Here is a 19,766-nt window from a genome sequence, read left to right as displayed (position 1 = left end):
TCAATTTAATAGTGAAGAGGTTTGAAATGACGTTTTCAAGACTAATGGACAGTGTACAAACTGGCCTGATAAGTCAAAACCTTGTGAAGATCGAGAAGAGCCTTAAAACTATATTTTTCAGGCTAAAATCAGCCTTTAAGCACTAAAAAAGTCTAGATTTGTAAAAAATGGTCGAATTTTTAGCACTGAAGTGTCTAAAAGTCTAATTTAATAGTGACAAAGCTTGAAATGGCTTTGAAAAAGGATTTTTAAGCCTATGGATAATGTTAAAATTGATTTTTAAGTCTGCTATGTCAAAAACTTGTCGAAGGTATTCTTGATTTTCCAAGCTGAAAGCAGTGTAAAAACCCTAAAAATAGTCCAGAGTTCTAAGAAAATGAAAAGCAAAGTAAAGAAGCTTGAAAAGTTAGTCTTCAAGTTAATTTTCATGAATGTAATGTCAATATCCTGTATTTAAAACTAACGTATTGAAATGTGTTTTCAAATTATGAAAACTTACTTCAAATGCAAATTTTCTGATGTCACTTTTCGTTGGTTCAGAGTCGGTTCAGAAGTTAGTCAAAAATTCGAGAGAAACTAATTTTTCATGTCTACAAGTCAATTTTGAATACTAAAGTTCTTCAACTTACCTGAAAAGTGAAAACTATGACCACTGACTATAAATACAGTTTTTAAGCCTCTCAAGTCGATTTTCACAGTTTTCAAGTCAATTTTCAAGTTTTTTCTTTCAATTTGTCTGAAAATTATGAAAACTGGTTACAAAGACAATTTTTAAGCCTCTCAAGTCAATTTTCACTGTTTCCAAGACAATTTTTAAGTTGGGTTGGGTTGGTTTTGGGTCTTTGAACGTAATAACTCAATTATCTCGTAAACGAAGTTTCAAATCAGAATTTTATAAGAAGTAGACTAACCTACTTATTTTTTCAAACTGAACAAGAAAAGTAAAAAAAGTGTAATTTTTGAAAAATATCTAGTGATGTAGGAAATAAGGCCGAAAATGAAAACAATCTTTCTGTATAAATGCCACTGGACAGTTTTGATAAACGTCATTAGGAGTATTAATTTCATAAGTACTTGTTCCAAATTTGATCAAAATTGCTCCAACTGACAGTTATGACAAGAAACTGACTTTTTTAACTGAATTTTAAACGACAGTATTTTTCTTAGGAAGCATTTTTCAGGAAAATGGGCTATCGAATGGTAAATTATTGGCATTTACAACTGGACCACCCTGTATATTATGTAGTTATGGTGCATTTATCTAGAAAAAACTTTATTTTGGCGCAAAATTATATTATTTATTTTTGGTCATTTCTCTCTTCGATTTCTTTTCTTTTAATATGGTAGAACAACCCTTTTTGGCACAAAAATTATTTGTCAAAAAGATTAGAAGCATTTTTTAATTAGAGATTATAGGTTTTTTGAAATGCAATATCTCGGTAACATGGAGGTGAGTTTTGGCTCATTCTGTAGTATTTTTTACTAATGGTGGTGGTGGATTGGTTGGCAGTGAAAACAATAATTGAACATGCTACTAGTTTCTGCATGCAAACGTTTTCTTTCTTTGGTTTTGGCATTTTGATGCCCAAATTACCCTAAAACTAGGGGCTCAACAACAGAGTTGAATCTAATAGCTGAAAGGGACTCTTGCTTTCCGACACATTTTTACGGCTTTGCGCTTCATAAAAAAGCAGAATACGAACAGGGACAAGTATCATCGTCTTATCCCATTGAAAAAAGACCCAACTCAGTGTTTTCCAACGACCGGTTTTTGCCATAATCAATACTCGATGATCCCAAAAAGAAAAAAAGTGTTAGGGGGGCCTACACACGAACCAGTCGTGACGGTTCTCTGCTCGTGACAAATTACTTTTTCATGTTGGTTTTCTAGCAATTCTCTTTCGGAGTTATGGCATCGTTTTGTCGTAAGAAAGTTCACATCAAGGACTTGAATACTTAACAGCAAACCCTGCGCTTCATATTCCGATTGAACTTTTAGTGGAGACTTCCAAGTGCCGTAAAAATTGTGTAGGATTTCAGTTGTACGGGCCCGGGGCACAAGAGGTGAGCCCTAAAATTTATAATTAGTTTTAAGTAGTTTGATGTTAACGCAACCCGAGACCGCGGTTTTTGTTAAACCCGATACTCCCTTTACACTCTAGGCAAAATTCGAGTCATTAATTAAACTCTTATAAAACTTTCGATTGTTGTTTCGTTACATTACCCTTTCCCGGGTTACCTGTAACAGGAATATAGACTTCAAGGTTTCTTTGTTTTTTTTTTTAGAGTTAAAGCTACATTTTGGAGCTTTCTTTAATAAAAGCTATAAACTAAATAAAATATTTAGGACGCTGCTACGCCCCTAGTGTAATATCTTCGTATTTTAGTCAGCCTCACGTTTTTTTTTTTGCGGATATTTCTGAGTTTTGGGCGGACTGATATATTGTCCCGCAGCTCCAGCACTCCACGACAGTGAGATAGATTCATGAGATACGATTTATATAGGGCCCCTTTGGGTATATTCTATATAGTGGATACCGTGCAGCCGCCTTTCCAACTTGTCGAATGTATCGTTTGTCCCGGAAATTTATAGCAATTAGGGTTTTTGTGTCGCAGCAGCCGGCCTTTTATGTAATATGGAATAGGTTTGTTCCCCAGATATCATCGATTTGTAACGTTATACTTGTTTGTTTGTATACACAATGATTTCTGTTTCATGTTTAATTTATGAGATAATAACTAAGAAATATTTGGTTTTTTAAAACTCGTTTTCTTAATCAATCTATGAGACATTTTTTTATTTTAACTGTTATGAAGAAGTTATTAACGATTTTACTCTGAAATGAACCAAAAAAAAGATTGGGGGACAATTTTAAACGGCTTGTTACTGTCGTTCATTTTCTCCCTTACAAAACATCCCCGATTAGAATTTCTGCAATTTTCAACCTCCAACTGCCATCCTTTTTAAATCACGAGCCGCGATAATTACGACGTCAAAAGTAAAGACGACTGTCCCCGATAATTGCTCGGCGCACAATAATTTTCCGTTTTCTTGGTCCTCGTTACCCGTTACCGCATTTCAGGGATACTCGTTATCCTTTTGCGGCTTTTTGAAAAATAAATGAGGACAAAAAATTGCAAAGATTTTCTGTTACACAAAAGCTCTCCGCTTAATGTCTTAAAGGTTTTCCTCCGTTTCCTTTCAAAAACATCTATTTGCCGGGACGATTTTATAGTTGATTTCAAGCGAAACTACAAAACGTAGGCGTTCTGGATATAAATTCGCAGAACTGTAGCTAAACGTGGAATTAAATAAGGTTAATTGGTTCGTTACACACATCAAGGTTTTTATTTTCCAGCTATAGATTTAATTTGTAATTAGGTAATGTAAATGCATGTACGAATACGATTGTTTTATTATTGAAGTATATGACTGGGGTCAGATTCCATCCAACGAATTAATTAATGTTAATATTGACAATCGTTTTGGTAGCACGATTGCGCATTAAGACTGCATCAGTTTGAGTTTAATATGTCGATGACGGGGGCTAATTATAAATTATCTCGATACATTTCTATTTTAATATAACAATCGCAAATACATGAGACGAATAAATGCAAACTGCGAACCGCCATATTTTCCGGGCGTGTACGCTGACAAAGCGCATATTTTAGCGAGTAAATTTATGAAATTTTCGTCTCCGCTCGATCATTCGTTTTTGGTTTTATTAAAAGTTGATTTATGAAATTTAATTTCGAGTGACAAAAAATAATTAATAACTGACTCGTACACTTCTGCAGACTACATCCGAATTTTACATTATTTGTTCGATATTGTTTTTCAATCAAGCTTGCCGATCTGTCACCGGTTTCGTAATTTATAAACTAATTTTTTTTTATTTCAATGCCTTCTGGGAATTTATTTATAAACGTGGAAAACCCGTCAAAATTTATACATGTGAATTTAGCATTTATCTTCTAACTTAAATAGTTTTTTTATAAAATATTTAGCCAATTTTTGTTTTTTTACTTTTTTCAACCATACCAAAAAATAGTATATTATGTTATTAGGCGTAGAAAGAGGCGATTATTGCACAATAATCGCTTTCTACGTCCGTGTAACGTATACTATTTTTTTAATACTAGCATACATAATTTGGTCAATCATTTTAACACAATCTTATAAATTCAACTTTTTCATTAGGCATAATAAACCACTGATTTTTCATGTTTGTTTGCTTTATTCCTTGCATTACAAAGTTTTTATATTCACAACACAATTAACATAAATTAAAATATCAATTAATAGAAAAATGTAACTAATAATCTACACATTTTCTTTGTCGGTATTCGAACTATGAACCGTCAGTTTAAATGAGCAATTTTAAAATTTACAATTCTGCCATAAATGAAATTCCTGCCCCTTTACTTCATGGTCTACATTTAAAGTAGGTTGTTGTTGTAGGTTTGTTGAAATTACTGGTTCTCTGATATGTGATATTGTTCTCCAATGGTATTAAATTACAATCATTTACATCCAGAATTTTCATTGCTGTGTCATTTTTGTTTCTTAAAGAATCGTCAATGTAGCCTTCTGCTACAGTTGTAGACCTCCAACCACCGTGTCTTTTCAATGAGCAAATGTTTCCACCATTATCTACAAGAAGAGTTGCAGAGGTTCGGCGAAGGCAGTGACCAGTATATTCTTTGACATCAGCCAATTTCAAAAACAACGCTATTTCCTTGGGAATACTTGAGATTTTGTGAATACCCATTACAACTCTGTGGCAAACTCCATTTTGATATTTAATGAAAAAACGATCTGTATCAATAACATCTGGACGAAGAGATACGTATTTTTTACAAATATTTATGTAAAATTCTCCAAAAATTGTAAATGTTCTGGGCTTGTAATTTTTCGTGTTTGGAATTTTAATCATAATTAATTTTTCCATGTATTCAATATCTTGAATTCTCAAGTTTACCAGTTCATTACATCGACATGCCCCTGATATGCCGTATATTAAAACAACCTAAAAATGTTGAATACAGGTATTAAAAAAAAACATAAATTCATTTTTGTTTCGGATCTTACCTTCATGGCTAAATACTTTTTGTCAGGTGCTTCTGTTAAAAAAGTGTCTACTTTTTCGCGTTAAAAATCCAGCACCTTTTTATACGATAGAATATTTATACTGTCTTTAATATTTAGCTCAGCTTTAAGCATGGAATATTGCGCCCACATTGTCGAATTTTTTCGCACAATATGGAATAAGATAAACTTTTTATATCATCGGGATTCTGGAACGCTCAAGCTGGCAACCACGAAATTTCAATGAAAACCTTTGGAACTAATCTAGTAAGACATGAGTGAATGTCAATCACCATCTATAGCACTTTCTTTGATTTACTTTTCAAATGTTTTCCAGTTATTGATTTTTCTCTTTTGTTTCAGAAATGTTGTCTACAATTTGACTTTTTCGGATCTAAACGAACAGCAACGGTTGACCTGGTATTCCAATGAGCATGACGCCAAAATGTGTGTCATGAAGGGCAAAGATGATGTAAGTATTAATGTTTAAAATTGCATAAAAATGCTTGATTTTACAAAAAGTCATTCTTGTCAAGACTTCATAAGTTAGGTTAAAGACATAGGTTAATTATTCATCATCCTTTCGAAAAAGGAAACTTTTCCACATCACCAGTTGGGCACCAAGTTGATTATCCTAAAGAACGATCCAACTAAAAGTTTCTGCTTAATTTAGAGACTGCGACAGGACTGTTAAGGATCCCTTTTCCCTTTCCCCTTCCTTGTCCTTTGTAAGATAATAAAAGTTGTAACTCATCACGGCCGCCCTGGGGACAATCATTTTTACTGCTCGGCGCTCGTTTGAATGAGAAGACACCCATTGTTCGTGGCCATTCATCGGTAAATGACTTGCCCAATGTCGTTTCCTTTTTTGCAACGAGAAATTGGAGATAATCGGTTTTAAGCTAAATTTCGCCCTTAATTACACCTCAAATATTTAATATCAAATTTGTTCCCTAATAAAAAGCAAAATATTTGTGAAAACATAGAATCAATTAGCATATTTAACGTTGAGAGTCTCGTATTCGAAAATGTATATTTGGGCACATATGTGAGGCTAACCATATTATGTTATGTATTTGTGTAATTCCCATAAATAAGTGGTACATACAAAAACAGATAATGCTGACGTAATATAGTGCGTTCTGGATTTATTAAATTATAAGGTTGTATGCAATATATTCGGTTCGCGTCACCATGAATATTTTGCAGGCAATAAACCCGTCATCTATTTAATTGCTTCAATAAATTATATTTATGTACTAGTTTTGTTACAACATGTGATTGTAAAAGAACAATTAATTGATGAGCTTAATGTTCATTTTTATTAGGTTGTCTAAAATATACTATTGTTTTATGATTTTCAATTTTTTTTGTTGTTGTTAGATCTGTTTTTTACCAATATGATTCCTAAATATCTAATACTACTTGATTGAAAACACCTTATACAGAGTGAGATTTTTTCAATGTTTAGTGACAGGATCTCTGAAACTAGCGGAGTCGGTTAAATGGAGAAAGAATAGTAGTTTTAGAAGACTAATTTAGAAAGTGTTCTTCGTTTTTTGACAATTTCGCAAGCAAGACCAAATTTTGTTGATTTTTTTTATTCCTTTATTATTGCTTGTAGATAAATGATGTTCAGATAAAAGTTGTAAATATTGCTGATATGGTAGTCAGATTATTGTTACAAATGACAGTTTATTTGTTCGTACCAACACGGCAATTCAACAACTATTATAAAAGGTGTATCGTATACACATAAATTATGAAATAAAAACATAAATTTTTTTTTTATTTACATATTTTGACAATGGCTATTCAACGGAATATTGTATTTTTTAGATTTAGATAACTGGGTTTTACAGTAGACGAGATTTTGATCAAATTTTTATGAGGCGTTTAGCGAGTTTTTGTCTATTCTTATGAGACACTCTTGATATTAACGTGTTTTGAATACCTAAAAGATGATTATATCTTGACAATTTTAGGGATCACTGGCTTCTTCACCATTTCTGTGGAATTTAGTTGTACGATTAAGTTTAGTGACAAATTAGCAAATTAGTTTGAATCTACCTCTCAATGGTGACAATTAGAGAGTTATTGCCAAAACAATCGAGGGTACTTACGATAGAGATTTAATGGCCAATTCGCTCTGTCGCACACCAGTAAAGATAATCGCTTTGCGCAAAATGTCATTAACAACAAGGTGGAATCATTACCAAACTAGTTTCATGTCCGACTCAAAGTTTGATTCGACCGAGGAGGACTCCCCGAGGCTATAGACTAGTCTTAACGCTTCGCTAAAGATAATATTTGAACATATGAAATAAGCATAGTTTCGCGTAACACAACCGCGGGTCGTTAGCTAACAATTACAAATTCATTTAAACTTTCCAGCACCGTAACTACACTAGATTTGCTTGCTATACGTAAAAGATATTGTAACGGCGATAATCTCTAAGTTTGCCGCGGCGGGATTAGACTGAAAGTAATTTTAGGATCTCCGGGTAACTCAAGACTCGCACAGACAACTTCTAAAAGGTAATTAGAGATCATTAAGCCGTGTAGAAATATCTGGCGCGCTCGTCTAACTTATGTTTTACGCCAGATAAACAAGAAAGTGAGACGTTTGGGCGTCCCGGAAGTTCCCGTTTCGGTTTTATCGATCTTTTCCGTCACGTTTCTGAAACATTATATTATAGTGTTGTTGTTAGCTGAATGCCATTAATGCGGCAAATTTGCCTGTAGATATCTTGATCGGTATTGTTACTTAAACTTGACAATCGTCAGGTTTAGTTTGAAGTTTTGTTTGTCGGATAACGAAGATTAAGCCCAAGTTGAGTTGAACTAATAACTAAAATTACAGTTTGTTATTAACATAATGAGCGTTTTGTATTTCACATATATTTTCTTCATTTTTGTTCCAAATCTAATAGAAAGTATTCAGCATAATTTTTTTGATCCAATAGATTAATCAAGTGAATTTTTGGGTCATGAAATAACAAAGTGGTTATTTAAACTTGTCGACGTTTCGCCTCTTTCATACGACAGGCTTCATCAGGACACTACAATATAAAGCCAAGTCAATCCATGCCAGCCTTCTCAAGAGAATTTTTAAACTGCCAGAAGACATTTAAAGTTGTCAGAAGTCTCTAGAAGCCATTTAGAACTGCCAGAAGGCTCTGAACCCTCAAAAGACCATTTTGAAACTATCAGAAGCCTCTAGTCTTTTATATTCACTTTAAGACTGTTATATTGGACAATGTGACTTGCCAAATAGGCACTGTTAAAGATAAATTCATAAAAATTTCGCTTTGAATACGTTTTATCGTCAAGCGTTAACAAAGTAATCGATATCCTCTCGCCAGCCGATTTTAAGCTAAAAATGCTAATTAGAGAATTACCAATTCTTATTTAAATTTAGTGGGCTTTCCCTTCAGCAAATTGTATTATTTCTTCTAAACGTTTTGTGGGGCCGATACGTTCGGAAATTCAAATGGATTTTAAACTAAATGGGACCTTTGGGATTAGCCGACTTACATTCGAATCCTAACCGAAACTGTAGGCGGAGGTTTCGCTCCAGTTTATACTCGTCTTCAGTGCTTCATTAATATAATTACATTCGGCGTGATTTATTTAGTGTCCTTTTGGGCTTTCAGTCCTAATGTCTTGTCTTTCCCTTTGGATGCACCAGCTTAACGATAACTCCGTAAATAAACGTGTCAATTACACGCCCAATTCCCGAACGAATTAAATTTATATTCAGGTAAATGAGACTTTGGACTGTTCGGTATCACCTACAGATTTATCGATTCATCGAAAGCGGAGCCGAAGTTTCGGCCCCAAGCGATTTAAATCGTTTTTAAAAACTTCGAAAAGCCTTAATGGACACTTATTGGTTAATAGTAAGCGATGCAGTTAAACTGCCTTGACACGGTTTTAAATTTCAGCGGATTAGATTACTCGAGGGAGATAATTTGGTAAATTGTCCGTCTGGGGAATAGGAAAGGGTGAAGGATTAAGTTGTCAGAGAACTTTCTGTCTAATGGTCTAAACATACATTTTGCTCAGTTCTACAGCTTTTTAATCTGTCTGCTAGAAGAATTAACATTTAATTTTTTTTAGGAAAACTGTCAGAATTACATCCGTATAATGGCCAAATCGACACCCACACGGTTGCTGCTATGCGGAACAAACGCCTTCAAGCCAATTTGTCGGGAATACAACGTCCTCAGCAAGAACTACACAGTCGAAAAGGAAAAACCAGGCCAGGCCGTGTGCCCTTACGACCCCCGTCATAACTCAACGGCGATTTATGTCGGTAAGTGTGTGTGTGTGTGTTTTATATTATTAAATCGGCTTTTGTTTTTTTTTGTCACCGGGAGGGATTCTTTTGATTTATGTCGTGTAACTGATCCATGCAAAACATTGAAAATAATTTCTCTTTTGAAAAATAATATTGACTTAAACAGGTACAAAGTGTCCAAAATTATGTAAACAAATAGGATAGTAAAAAGTACTATTGAGTGTGTCAAATTTTTTGTCACGTTTTAGTGAGTGGATAGGATAGAAAATTAAAAATCATTACTTACCACATCCTGAGTATCATTACACTAAATACAAACTGTAAATTGGTAAATTTGATTTTTTTCGAATTGTGGTATACAGGGTGGTCCAGTTTTAAATGTCAATAATTCCCCAATCGATAGCCCATCAAAAAATAAGTTGACACTCATTATGTAATTTTCCTGAGAACGCTTCCTAAGGAAAACACAGACCTTCAAAATTCAGTTTTGAAAATCGTTTTTTTGCTACAACTGTCAGACTAATTTTATTCTAAAAATTCAAGTTTATGACTAATATCGTAGCATTTAATGCCAAAATTGTTTAATTTCATCAATGAAGAGTTTGAAACTTAACTTTTACTATAAAAAATAGTTTAAAATTCGATTTTTCAGTCTTAAAACACAGTGAAGCGTCTAGAAGTCAAATTAATACTGACAAAGCATGAAATAGCATAATTAAGCCTACGAAAAATGTAAAAATAGTTTTTTTAAGTCTGCTATGTCAAAAACTTGGTGAAGATAAGCCTAAAACTCAATTTCCCAAACTGAAAGCAGTTTCAAAGCCCTAAATATAGTCCAGAGTTAAAAGAAAATGAAAAGCAAAGTAAAAAAAACCTGAAAAGTTAGTCTTCAAGTCAATTTTCATGAATCTAATATCAATATCCTGTATTTAAGACTTATTTTCAAGACTAAAATAATGAAATGTATTTTTAAATTATGAAAACTTACTTCAAATGCAAAATTTAAGCTTTTGATCTCACTTTTCATTAGTTCAGAGTCACTTTTTGGTGTCCAAGTCAATTTTCAAGGTTGAAATGTGCGCAGCGAGGTCCTACAATTTGAATGAGTTACACAATAAGACATTTTCGAAACGTGTTGCATACATAATTTTTTTCTAATTTTGACCAAAAAGCGGTAAAAACCATCTTTTAAAGTGATTTAACACAAATATTCACTTTCATAGCACCTTGTATAAACAGTGACAACGACATCTTATGATGGATGTCGCCCATATGTTTCTACGGAAATGCATAAAAACAGGGAGTGATGAAATGAACTTTGCATAACTAGTTACATAAAGTAAAACGTTTTGTCGCTCTAATCAGTTTTGAAAAGTGTCACTTTATATGCCAAAATTAGAAAAAAGTAGTTTTTCATGGCTACAAGTCAGTTTTCACAAGTTGTTCAACTTATCTGACTACAAAGATAGTTTCTAAGCTTCTCAAGTAAATTTTCACCGTTTTCAAGACAATTTTTATGTTGAGTTGGGTTGGTTTTGGGTCTTTAAACGTAATTACTCAATTTTGTCATAGACAAAACTTCAAATCAAGAGTTTTGTAAGAGATACTTATTTTGTCAAATTGAAAAAGTAAAAAAAACGGAAAATTTTGAAAAATATCCAGTGACATGAAAAAGAAAAATGAAAACCATCTTTCTGTATTTACACCACTGGACAGTTTCGATTAATGGAAGTATTAATTTCATATGTGTTTGTTCTAAATTTGATTAAAATTGCTCCAGCGGTAACTGAACATTTATGGACTGTATTTTTCTTGGGAAGCATTTTTCAGGAAAATGACATAATATGTATGTTAACTTATTTTTTGATGGGCTATAGAATGGTGAATTATTGACATTTAAAACTGGACCACCCTGTATATTACCACCATTAACAATCTTTTACATGACTTTATTGCTTACAGGTATGACAAGCATGCGTTTTTTTTTTAGATTTTTATTGTCTTACCTTGAACAAAATTGCCTATTTACACAGTAAAAATGTAATTTATTCTAGTTTGCATGTTCTGTTACCTTCAAAAGAAAGTGGCCTTATCAACATGTTAACCACATGTGAGTAATTAAAACATAGCAAATGATCGATGGTATCAAAACGTGGAATTTGAGAATGCGACTCATGTCGTGTTGTTGGCTTATTATTCTGCTAGTGACAAAGGGAAATGCTGCGTTACCCCATGGGAGGGGTTACAAACCTTAATTGTGCCATGGAAAGGCTATGGCTGGTTCGACGGAGAGTAATTACAACAAAAAGCATCATAATTACGTTAAAATTTATTCTAAATAGAAAATTATGAATATTATTATCAAACTTTATAAACAGGTAATGAGCATAATTTGGCTCGATATGACGCACACGTATTTACATTTACATTTTATTTAATAATTAGGTTCTTATTATTGAATCAAAATTTCGCTAAATTGGGTTGCCAGTATCAGTATATCCAAACCCACAAAATTTTTGTTAAATTTGTGGGGTAGGTTTATAATTTTGGATTACATAAAATTTCCAGTTTAGTTATGCCTGTTTTCCCGACACTTTCAAGGCGATTTTAAGTAGAACTTAAGCTGAGGTTATTAGGTGCAAAATAACACGGTTAAAACTAAACTTACTTACTTAAGTTTCAAACCAAACATTCAACCCAAATATTCAATTTCTCGGGGTGTTTCAAACGTTCTATTTTTCGTGTTTTTCAGTTGTTTGTAACGTTTTCAACGAGATAAATTATTGCTACTTATCCTTAACGCAAATTCCACTCATTTTTCCCCTTTACACAAGTTAATTTCCGCAGTCCCATCATTAAATATAAAATACATTTAAATTGAAAACGTCGGTACAAGCCGCGCATTTTAATTATTTCGGCTGTACTGTACTTCCTATTAATTTAAATTTGACAAATTTTACATAAACGAAAATTGTGTTACACTATATGTGGGCGGTCGGTTACACAATACACACCAAAATATCATATAATAACGTATAATACAAAACGACAGGTTGCGCTCCATAAATGATTATCAGGTCAAACAGATTACTGCTGCATATCGCAATATTATTTTTGAGTTACGAGTGTGGTAGTGCGTTTATAATGAGATGGTTTTCGTAACGTAAAAAAGGGGTGCAATAGCCTTTTAAGCTTCATTAAGTGGTAAACGAACGGTCCCTTTTTCACGTCACCATTCCTTTTCGAGGGGTTCCCTTTTCTGTCATGGAATAAGTGAATTAATATACGCGCCAAACTTTAGCACGGCATTTCGCAAGCTTTAGACAATTCAATTTCATGTACAGTGATAAATGGACCCCTGTCACCTGAGGGACACTGTTTCGTTTTGTAACACCGGCAAATGGACGTCAGGATGACGTTTTAGTTTAAACTAAGCTGGCAAGGAAAATCGCGACCGCACTAAATACAAAACGAAGGAATTTCTAGGTCGGATTTATTGTTTCGCATTGTTTCTTCCAATACAATAAAACATGTCAAGTTTAACTTCATTTCAGTCCTTCACCGTCATTAATACTATCTTAGGCAAAACATTTCTTATACCTATATGGTGTACATAAATCATGAAAGTATTGGTAATCTGTATGGTTCGATGACGTTTTTCCCATATACTTCAACAGATAAGTTCGCTGAGCAAATAGCGGGGAGTAAAGCATAAAATATACTCCGATAAATCAAAGGATCCATCTCAATATAGAGAAAATTCGATTGGGTAATATACTCGGGGCGATAACTTACTCGGCATGTGGGATTTTGTTGTTTGGGTAGGGGGGAAATAATTGCGCTCTAAATACTTATCGCAGCTCGAAAAACTGAACAGAGAAAAACAAAAACAAAGTTTGCACCAGATGCAATTTGCATAGAAAAAAGCTGTTTAGAATTAAAGAAAGTTTTGACAATGCATTCAGTTTTTTTAAAGTTTGCACGGTTTATTTTTGTATTACAATTTTTGTAAATAGTTACCAAAAAGAAACTTTTTTTTCTTCAAACTAGGCAATTCTATCTGACATAGCCTTAAAGTTTTGAAGGCCAAAAATGTAAGTTAATGTCCAAAACAGTCACGTGACACTAAAAACCCCAAAAATGGTGATTTTGACAAAATTTTGATGCAATTTTCGGGGGTAATATCCCTAGTGCATTTAATTTTTCCGGAGAAATTCGGAAAAACGAGTTTATAAGTAATTTGTTTTATCCTCGTCTTCGACTCGGATGATTTTTAAAACCACTCTCGCTCATGCTATTTTTAAAACAAATTACTTAGAAACGAGTATTCCAATTTTTCCACAGGAAAAATTAGATGCACGAGGGATATTTGGTAAGATTATTTCCTGAGTTAAATAAACATTTTATTTTAATTAAAACAATAAGAACAATAACTTTCAAGCTAGAAAGGTAACCCTATTCTTTATGTTGCTGTGAGGAGTGTGAAATTTTTTCAAATTTTTTTCCGGAAAAACTGCTGACAGCTAAGTTGACAGTTGTTAAGTGATTTTTCTACTTAAAATTTACATTTGTTATACTAATTTTTGGTCAAAATTGATAGGAAGGAAATAATCACATAAAAAAAGTCGAATATCTTCGAATCGGAATTAATTTTAAAAATTAATAATGATTATTGATTGGTAATGGTTTTACTTAAAAATATGAAATGATGAAAATCACATAAAATCACAGTTCAAAGACCGATTAAGTTGAATTGCAACTGGTAGTTGAACTTTGCCATATGAAATCCATAGCTGTCAAAGTAACGTTCTAACTTGAACCAGGTTCAAATGTTGTAACTACAACTGAGCCTTAAAACTGAATTCACTTATTTTTGAAAAAGTCTAGTCAAAAAATGTAAAAAAATGTAAACTAAACTAGTTCTTAGGCTGTACAACGAGTTAATCTTTCTCATTATATTATTTTGTTAATTGTTGTTAATACATATAGGAATGATGACGTCACTATGGAAATTTTCAAGTATCTGGGATAGTCACAGTTGTATTGGTCATTAACAACGTAATCAAGACTTACCCAGACCGTTTTTTTCTGGAATAAAAAGCCATTGTTTCGGAAAATCTCCAAAGTGAAGCCGTTCCCGTCATTTCGATCCTATTCTAACCGAGATCATTATTTCAGACGGTGACCTGTACACGGGCACAGTGGCCGATTTTAGCGGAATGGACCCCATTATCTATAGGGAACCTTTACAGACCGAACAATACGATTCGATGAGTCTAAACGGTAAGTCCTCGGCGTGTGAATGGCTGGGAAACCGAAAGAAAGCTTTTTTGTGTCCGCAAGATAAATTAACTGGAAAAATGGGTCGACATACTGCTAAATGGACGGTGTCGAAGGACCGTTGGGCTTTATGAATAAAATTTTACTTCTATTGCAAAAAAAAACAGCTTTAGTTCGGAATTAAAACCAGGTTTTTACTAGTAGGCCCACGAGCATTGATAGTAACATTTGTTATACAACTCGCTCAGGACGATAAATTAGAGAGAAAGCTTTTTCATTAAAGCAAAGACATAAATTAACGGAAAAATGTCATGATTTCTAATTCAGGGCTGCCTACTCCGGTAAATTATGGACACAAAAACTTCGACCGAGGTGAATTATGGTCGAATGAGGCTATTTCCTATTTTTGCACTTGTAGAAGGCAAGCTTAGGATATATCTTTCATATATTGTTGCCACTGTTCTATTAATTGAATTTTATTCTAAATTCTAATTTTCATGTTATTTTTTCAGCTCCTGACTTTGTGGGATCAATGACACAAAATGATTTTGTGTATTTCTTCTTCAGAGAAACAGCAGTGGAATACATTAACTGTGGAAAGGTAAATATTACTAATTACAAAATCAAATTGCTATTGAATAGGTTGGGCTAACTTAAACTTAAAGTCTACATGTGGGCAGCACTGCAAGAAAAGCGGAGCTTTCAGCTTGCTGCTTTTTCTTGATTAATAACAAACTAGGAACAGTGATGTAATTTACACAAATGCTGCACATGTACGAGTATACTTACTATTTTAGTAAAATTGGAAGTTTCAATGTCGTTATGCTAATCCGAACAAAACTGTATTTTTTCAACCCTTGTGAACATTTCACCGTTAATGGACCAATAAAGCCATGGCCGACGATTCCTCAAGGGCTGTCATACCCACTTTAGTGCGTTCCTTTGTCAAGGCAGCAAAGTCTCAGGTGGCTCTTTTACAGCTTTTATAAAACTGTTCGCATAAAAGGCATTAACCAGTTATTTCAAAATCGTTGGATGTATGACACCCATGTATTTTTTATTCCAAAAAAAATGGTTTGTCTTTTTTTGAAATAATTTGTCAAATTTCAGGCGGTGTATTCTCGAGTGGCTCGAGTGTGCAAAAACGACAGAGGAGGTCCGCATAGATTTAGGAACCGATGGACGTCCTTCTTGAAATCCCGTCTAAACTGTTCGGTCACTGGGGAATTTCCGTTCTATTTTAACGAAATACGTGAGTACATTGTTAAACTGTTAGACTTGCAGGTAGTCAATAATCCCTGTAGGGTGGTGTTTGCACCATTCCTGAATCAATTCTGACACCGCATTCAAATCAATCCAACTTGTACTTTTAATAAAACTTGCGCATTACTTAATCACTAACATCGGTTTTATTAGTTTCCAAACTCGCGAAGTTCGGTATAATAAAATCGCTTCATATTTTGTAAAGCCGCGATTCTGCTTTCGAGCCCGGTCTCACAATCTCGTCCGAGCTTTACAAGTTTTATAATCTTTCCCCGGAAAACTTATATTACTTCACTCCAAGGTCTGGCGGTTTTGCGCCGGAAGTGGATTGTTAAGTTCCTTTATTGGTTTACGTTGAGGTTTTAATCGGGCATTAATAAATTGCAAAGCTATCAGATAAGTCGCTTCTGCTTTTCTGTTTGCAAAACGAGCGTTGTAACAAAGCAGCTGTGGTTTTTAATAGTCGAGCAAAATGAATTTTAAAACCCTTGTATACAACATAGTTTTGTCGTAAGATTTAGATTGCAGGTAATAAGTTTCGTCTTACCACACTAAAATAGGTTCAAAGGAGATCAGAAAAACAAACAAACTAGCAGAATGACTTTATCAGCAGTAAAGTCAGTAGTCCCACAGAATTTAGTTTATTTAATATGACATGGCTCTTGTTAAGTTAACTTACTTGATTCAGGTTTACGTTAAATGAATTTCTGACAACAAAACGAGGATCCTTAACAATCTTGTGTTAAATATTTCCAAGTGATTCCTTCAGAAATCACTGTAAATATTGTCACAGGTCCTTTTTAATTTTTAAAAGTTTCTTAAATTATTTTTTCTACGAATGTTTGCAAATAAGCTACTTTGCATACGCAAAAGTGTGTGCAAAGTGGCACTTTCCCGCACACTTTTTAAAATGCTGATTATACCTTGCAACAGTGGTTTTATATAGACTATTATACATAAAATCTGCTTAGAATTTTGCGTAGAATTCAAAAATGTAATAATATTCAGGGGTTTCATATAAAAAACACGACTTTTTTCACATTATTCTTCCGTACAGTTTAGGTAAATAAACCACCTTGTCTCTGTCTTTGAAAATGAGGCTTGTTTCCTTAGAAACCAAAGCTCATTGTCAAACAACGCATTTATATGCAATTTAAAGTCTACAACAGTGTTTATTCTTACTTATTTAAGTTAAAAAAACTATTTTAATAATGGATATCACTGAAGATGAACTTCCGGAAGATGTTCTAAAAGCCGCCAACATGGCTAGTTTGCAATTGCTGCCTCTCAAATCGTGAGAAAAATACGAGAAACAGTACGAGTTGTTTACCCAATGGTGCGAACAAAAGGGGATAAAAACCTTAAAGGAAGAGGTACTTTTAGCGTATTTTGTTACTTTAAGCAAAGAATTCAAACCTAACACAATGTGGTCAAAGTTTTCAATGCTCAAAAATGTAATAAAAATAAAAAGAGACATCGATATCGGTGAATTTTATAAGCTCACTGCATTTCTGAAAAAGCAGAATGTTGGTTTTAAACCTAAAAAGGCGAAAATTTTTACAAAAGAAGAAATATTCAGTTTTATGAACTCCGCACCAGATGAAATTTACCTGTTAATTAAAGTTGCCACTATAAGGGAAGAGCTAGCCAATTTAACCACTACAGATATTGAAGACAAAGGAAACCTCATAATTGTTAAAATTAGGGATTCCAAAAATCATACAGCAAGAAACTTTATAATATCAGAAGAAGTTTATAACGGAACCTACCTGCAACTGTACAGAAGATACACCGGCCTACGTCCAAAAAAGTCAAACAATCGTTTTTTCCTAGTTTACAGAAAGGGTAAATGTTTTTCGCAAAGTGTTGGAGTAAACAGTTTTGGAAAAATGCCTTCTGAAATAGCTATTTTTTTGAAGTTGCCAAATCCAGAACTCTACACAGGGCACAGTTATCGTCGATCATCGGCAACGTTCCTGGCCGATTCTGGAGAAGGAATCACTGACATAAAACGCTTGGGGGGTTGGAAATCGACTACGGTAGCTGAAGAATACATTGATGAATCCACAAGTTATAAAAAAGGATTAAGTAACAAAATTCTGACCTTCAATCCTAAAGAAAGTGAAGCAGTTCCAAGTACCAGTATTTTACCTTCAGTTGCTCAATCTGCGATCAATTTAAAAAACGCGACCAACTGTACATTTAACATTAATGTTGTTAATAACAATAAATAGTTATAAGTTGTTGTTTTTAATATCAAAAAAAATTAAAAACAAAATGTATAAATATTTCATTCGTAGAAAAAATATTGTTCCTAACACGTGTGCAAAGTAGTTTTCCCGCACTTGAAGCTTATCCGAACTCCGCTTCGCGTCGTTCGTCTAACTGCTTTCGCGTGTGGGAAAACATAACTTTGCACACTGAATAGGAAAACTACTATTAAACTTGCCAGATAATTAATATTCTTCAAACTAACCAAGAACCTCCTAATAGTGACAGATTCATTTAGACTCATTTTGAAAAAATTAGAAGTTTAAAAAACTAAGATTGACAATCTTGTAGTATCTAGTTAAATCAATTTAATTAGCGTGTGACTGATACAAGTATTGTTGATTAATTTTGTAGGTTGAACCTGAAAAACACTGTTCTAATATTCTGTTTAGATTTTTTCTTTATTTTTGTAAAAATGTTTCGTTCAAGATGTTGATTTTGAAGGTGAGAGCTCAAACCGAAAACAAGAGACACAGTAAAAACCACCATTATTAGCATTTGTCTCCTGACTTTCCAAGGAGAGGTACTCTTCTGCAATTGTCCCGCCACCACAGTTTTAGTAAAAAGCTGAAAAAGAAACGCGCCCTCCGTTGTTCTTTTTTTTTTCAGTATGAACCTATTCCGCTGACGAAACCCATTTTTTCGACGAGTTTTGAATGGATCGCGCATTATACGCCAAAATGGTTTTAGTGGAAACTAGACAATGGAGAGATAATGGCTTTATTGTTAAAAACGAGGACTGAATATTCAGTTAAACTGCAGCGGCACAATAAGGCTATCATGTAGGGCATATGTCAGTCACGTCTCCCCTTTTTTTTGCGAATATTTCCACTCATTTCATACTGGGTTGGGCAACTTTCGGTCAATTATTCTTCTTTGATTGAAAATATTTTAAATTTCATCACAAGGAAAATGATAATCTATAAAACTAACTTCTCCAGTTTCAGTCTGCACCAAAGCAGTTTGCCTTTTGATTATACCGATATAAACCAACGTCGTAACTAAACAGAGATTGCATGAACGAGAAAATAAAACTCGCTTTTTCAACCTTAAACTGGACTACCGAGTGTTTTATGATTATAAATCCAGAAGTTAAATAAATTACGCGTTGGGGTAAAGTGAAGACAGGTTGTGAAATAATTACTCACTTTATGAAGAATTGTGCAAGAATTATAGTCCTTTTAATAGACTTTTTACTCCTTTACGTCTGGTATTCAGAACAAAGTTGCATTTTTATAATAATTCTATTATAAGCAAGCTCATTCAAAACTCGAGTAAGTTATTAAATTGAAATACCACGTTTAAAAATTTGATCTGATTGGGAGCTCTCCCCCTTGAGCCTCTATCGTTCCACCCATCTATTCAACTTGATGAATTTTTTTTCTGGGCCGCTTTCTATCTTCGTATCTTGGCAACGATCGCGGGCGGCCTCCAAAAAACGTTTTGTTCGGTAATTTGCCGGCGTCGCGACGCTAGAAAACTTAAATCGACCATTCTTATTCCGTTCTCAAATTCGGGAACGCCATAAATTCCGCGGCTAATATTTGAATGGCCTGG

At 33.7% G+C, this 19,766-nt stretch overlaps 1 protein-coding gene across 1 annotated transcript in view; it reads left to right on the top strand.

The window, feature by feature from the left end:
- Sema1a (semaphorin 1a) overlaps positions 1–19,766 on the top strand; it is a 243,268-nt gene that overhangs the window by 205,635 nt on the left and 17,867 nt on the right. Inside the window, exons 5-9 of the mRNA XM_081973758.1 lie at positions 5,456–5,564; positions 9,215–9,410; positions 14,574–14,678; positions 15,188–15,276; positions 15,786–15,927. Coding sequence (XP_081829884.1) covers positions 5,456–5,564; positions 9,215–9,410; positions 14,574–14,678; positions 15,188–15,276; positions 15,786–15,927 — 641 coding nt within the window. The remainder of the gene's footprint in view (positions 1–5,455; positions 5,565–9,214; positions 9,411–14,573; positions 14,679–15,187; positions 15,277–15,785; positions 15,928–19,766) is intronic.

The sequence above is a fragment of the Ips typographus genome, linkage group LG2, assembly GCF_016097725.1.
Source record: "Ips typographus isolate SLU linkage group LG2, UJ_Ityp_2.0, whole genome shotgun sequence".
Lineage (NCBI taxonomy): Eukaryota > Metazoa > Arthropoda > Insecta > Coleoptera > Curculionidae > Ips > Ips typographus.
The sequence above is the reverse complement of the archived record's forward strand: the minus strand, read 5'-3'. Positions and strand labels throughout refer to the sequence as shown.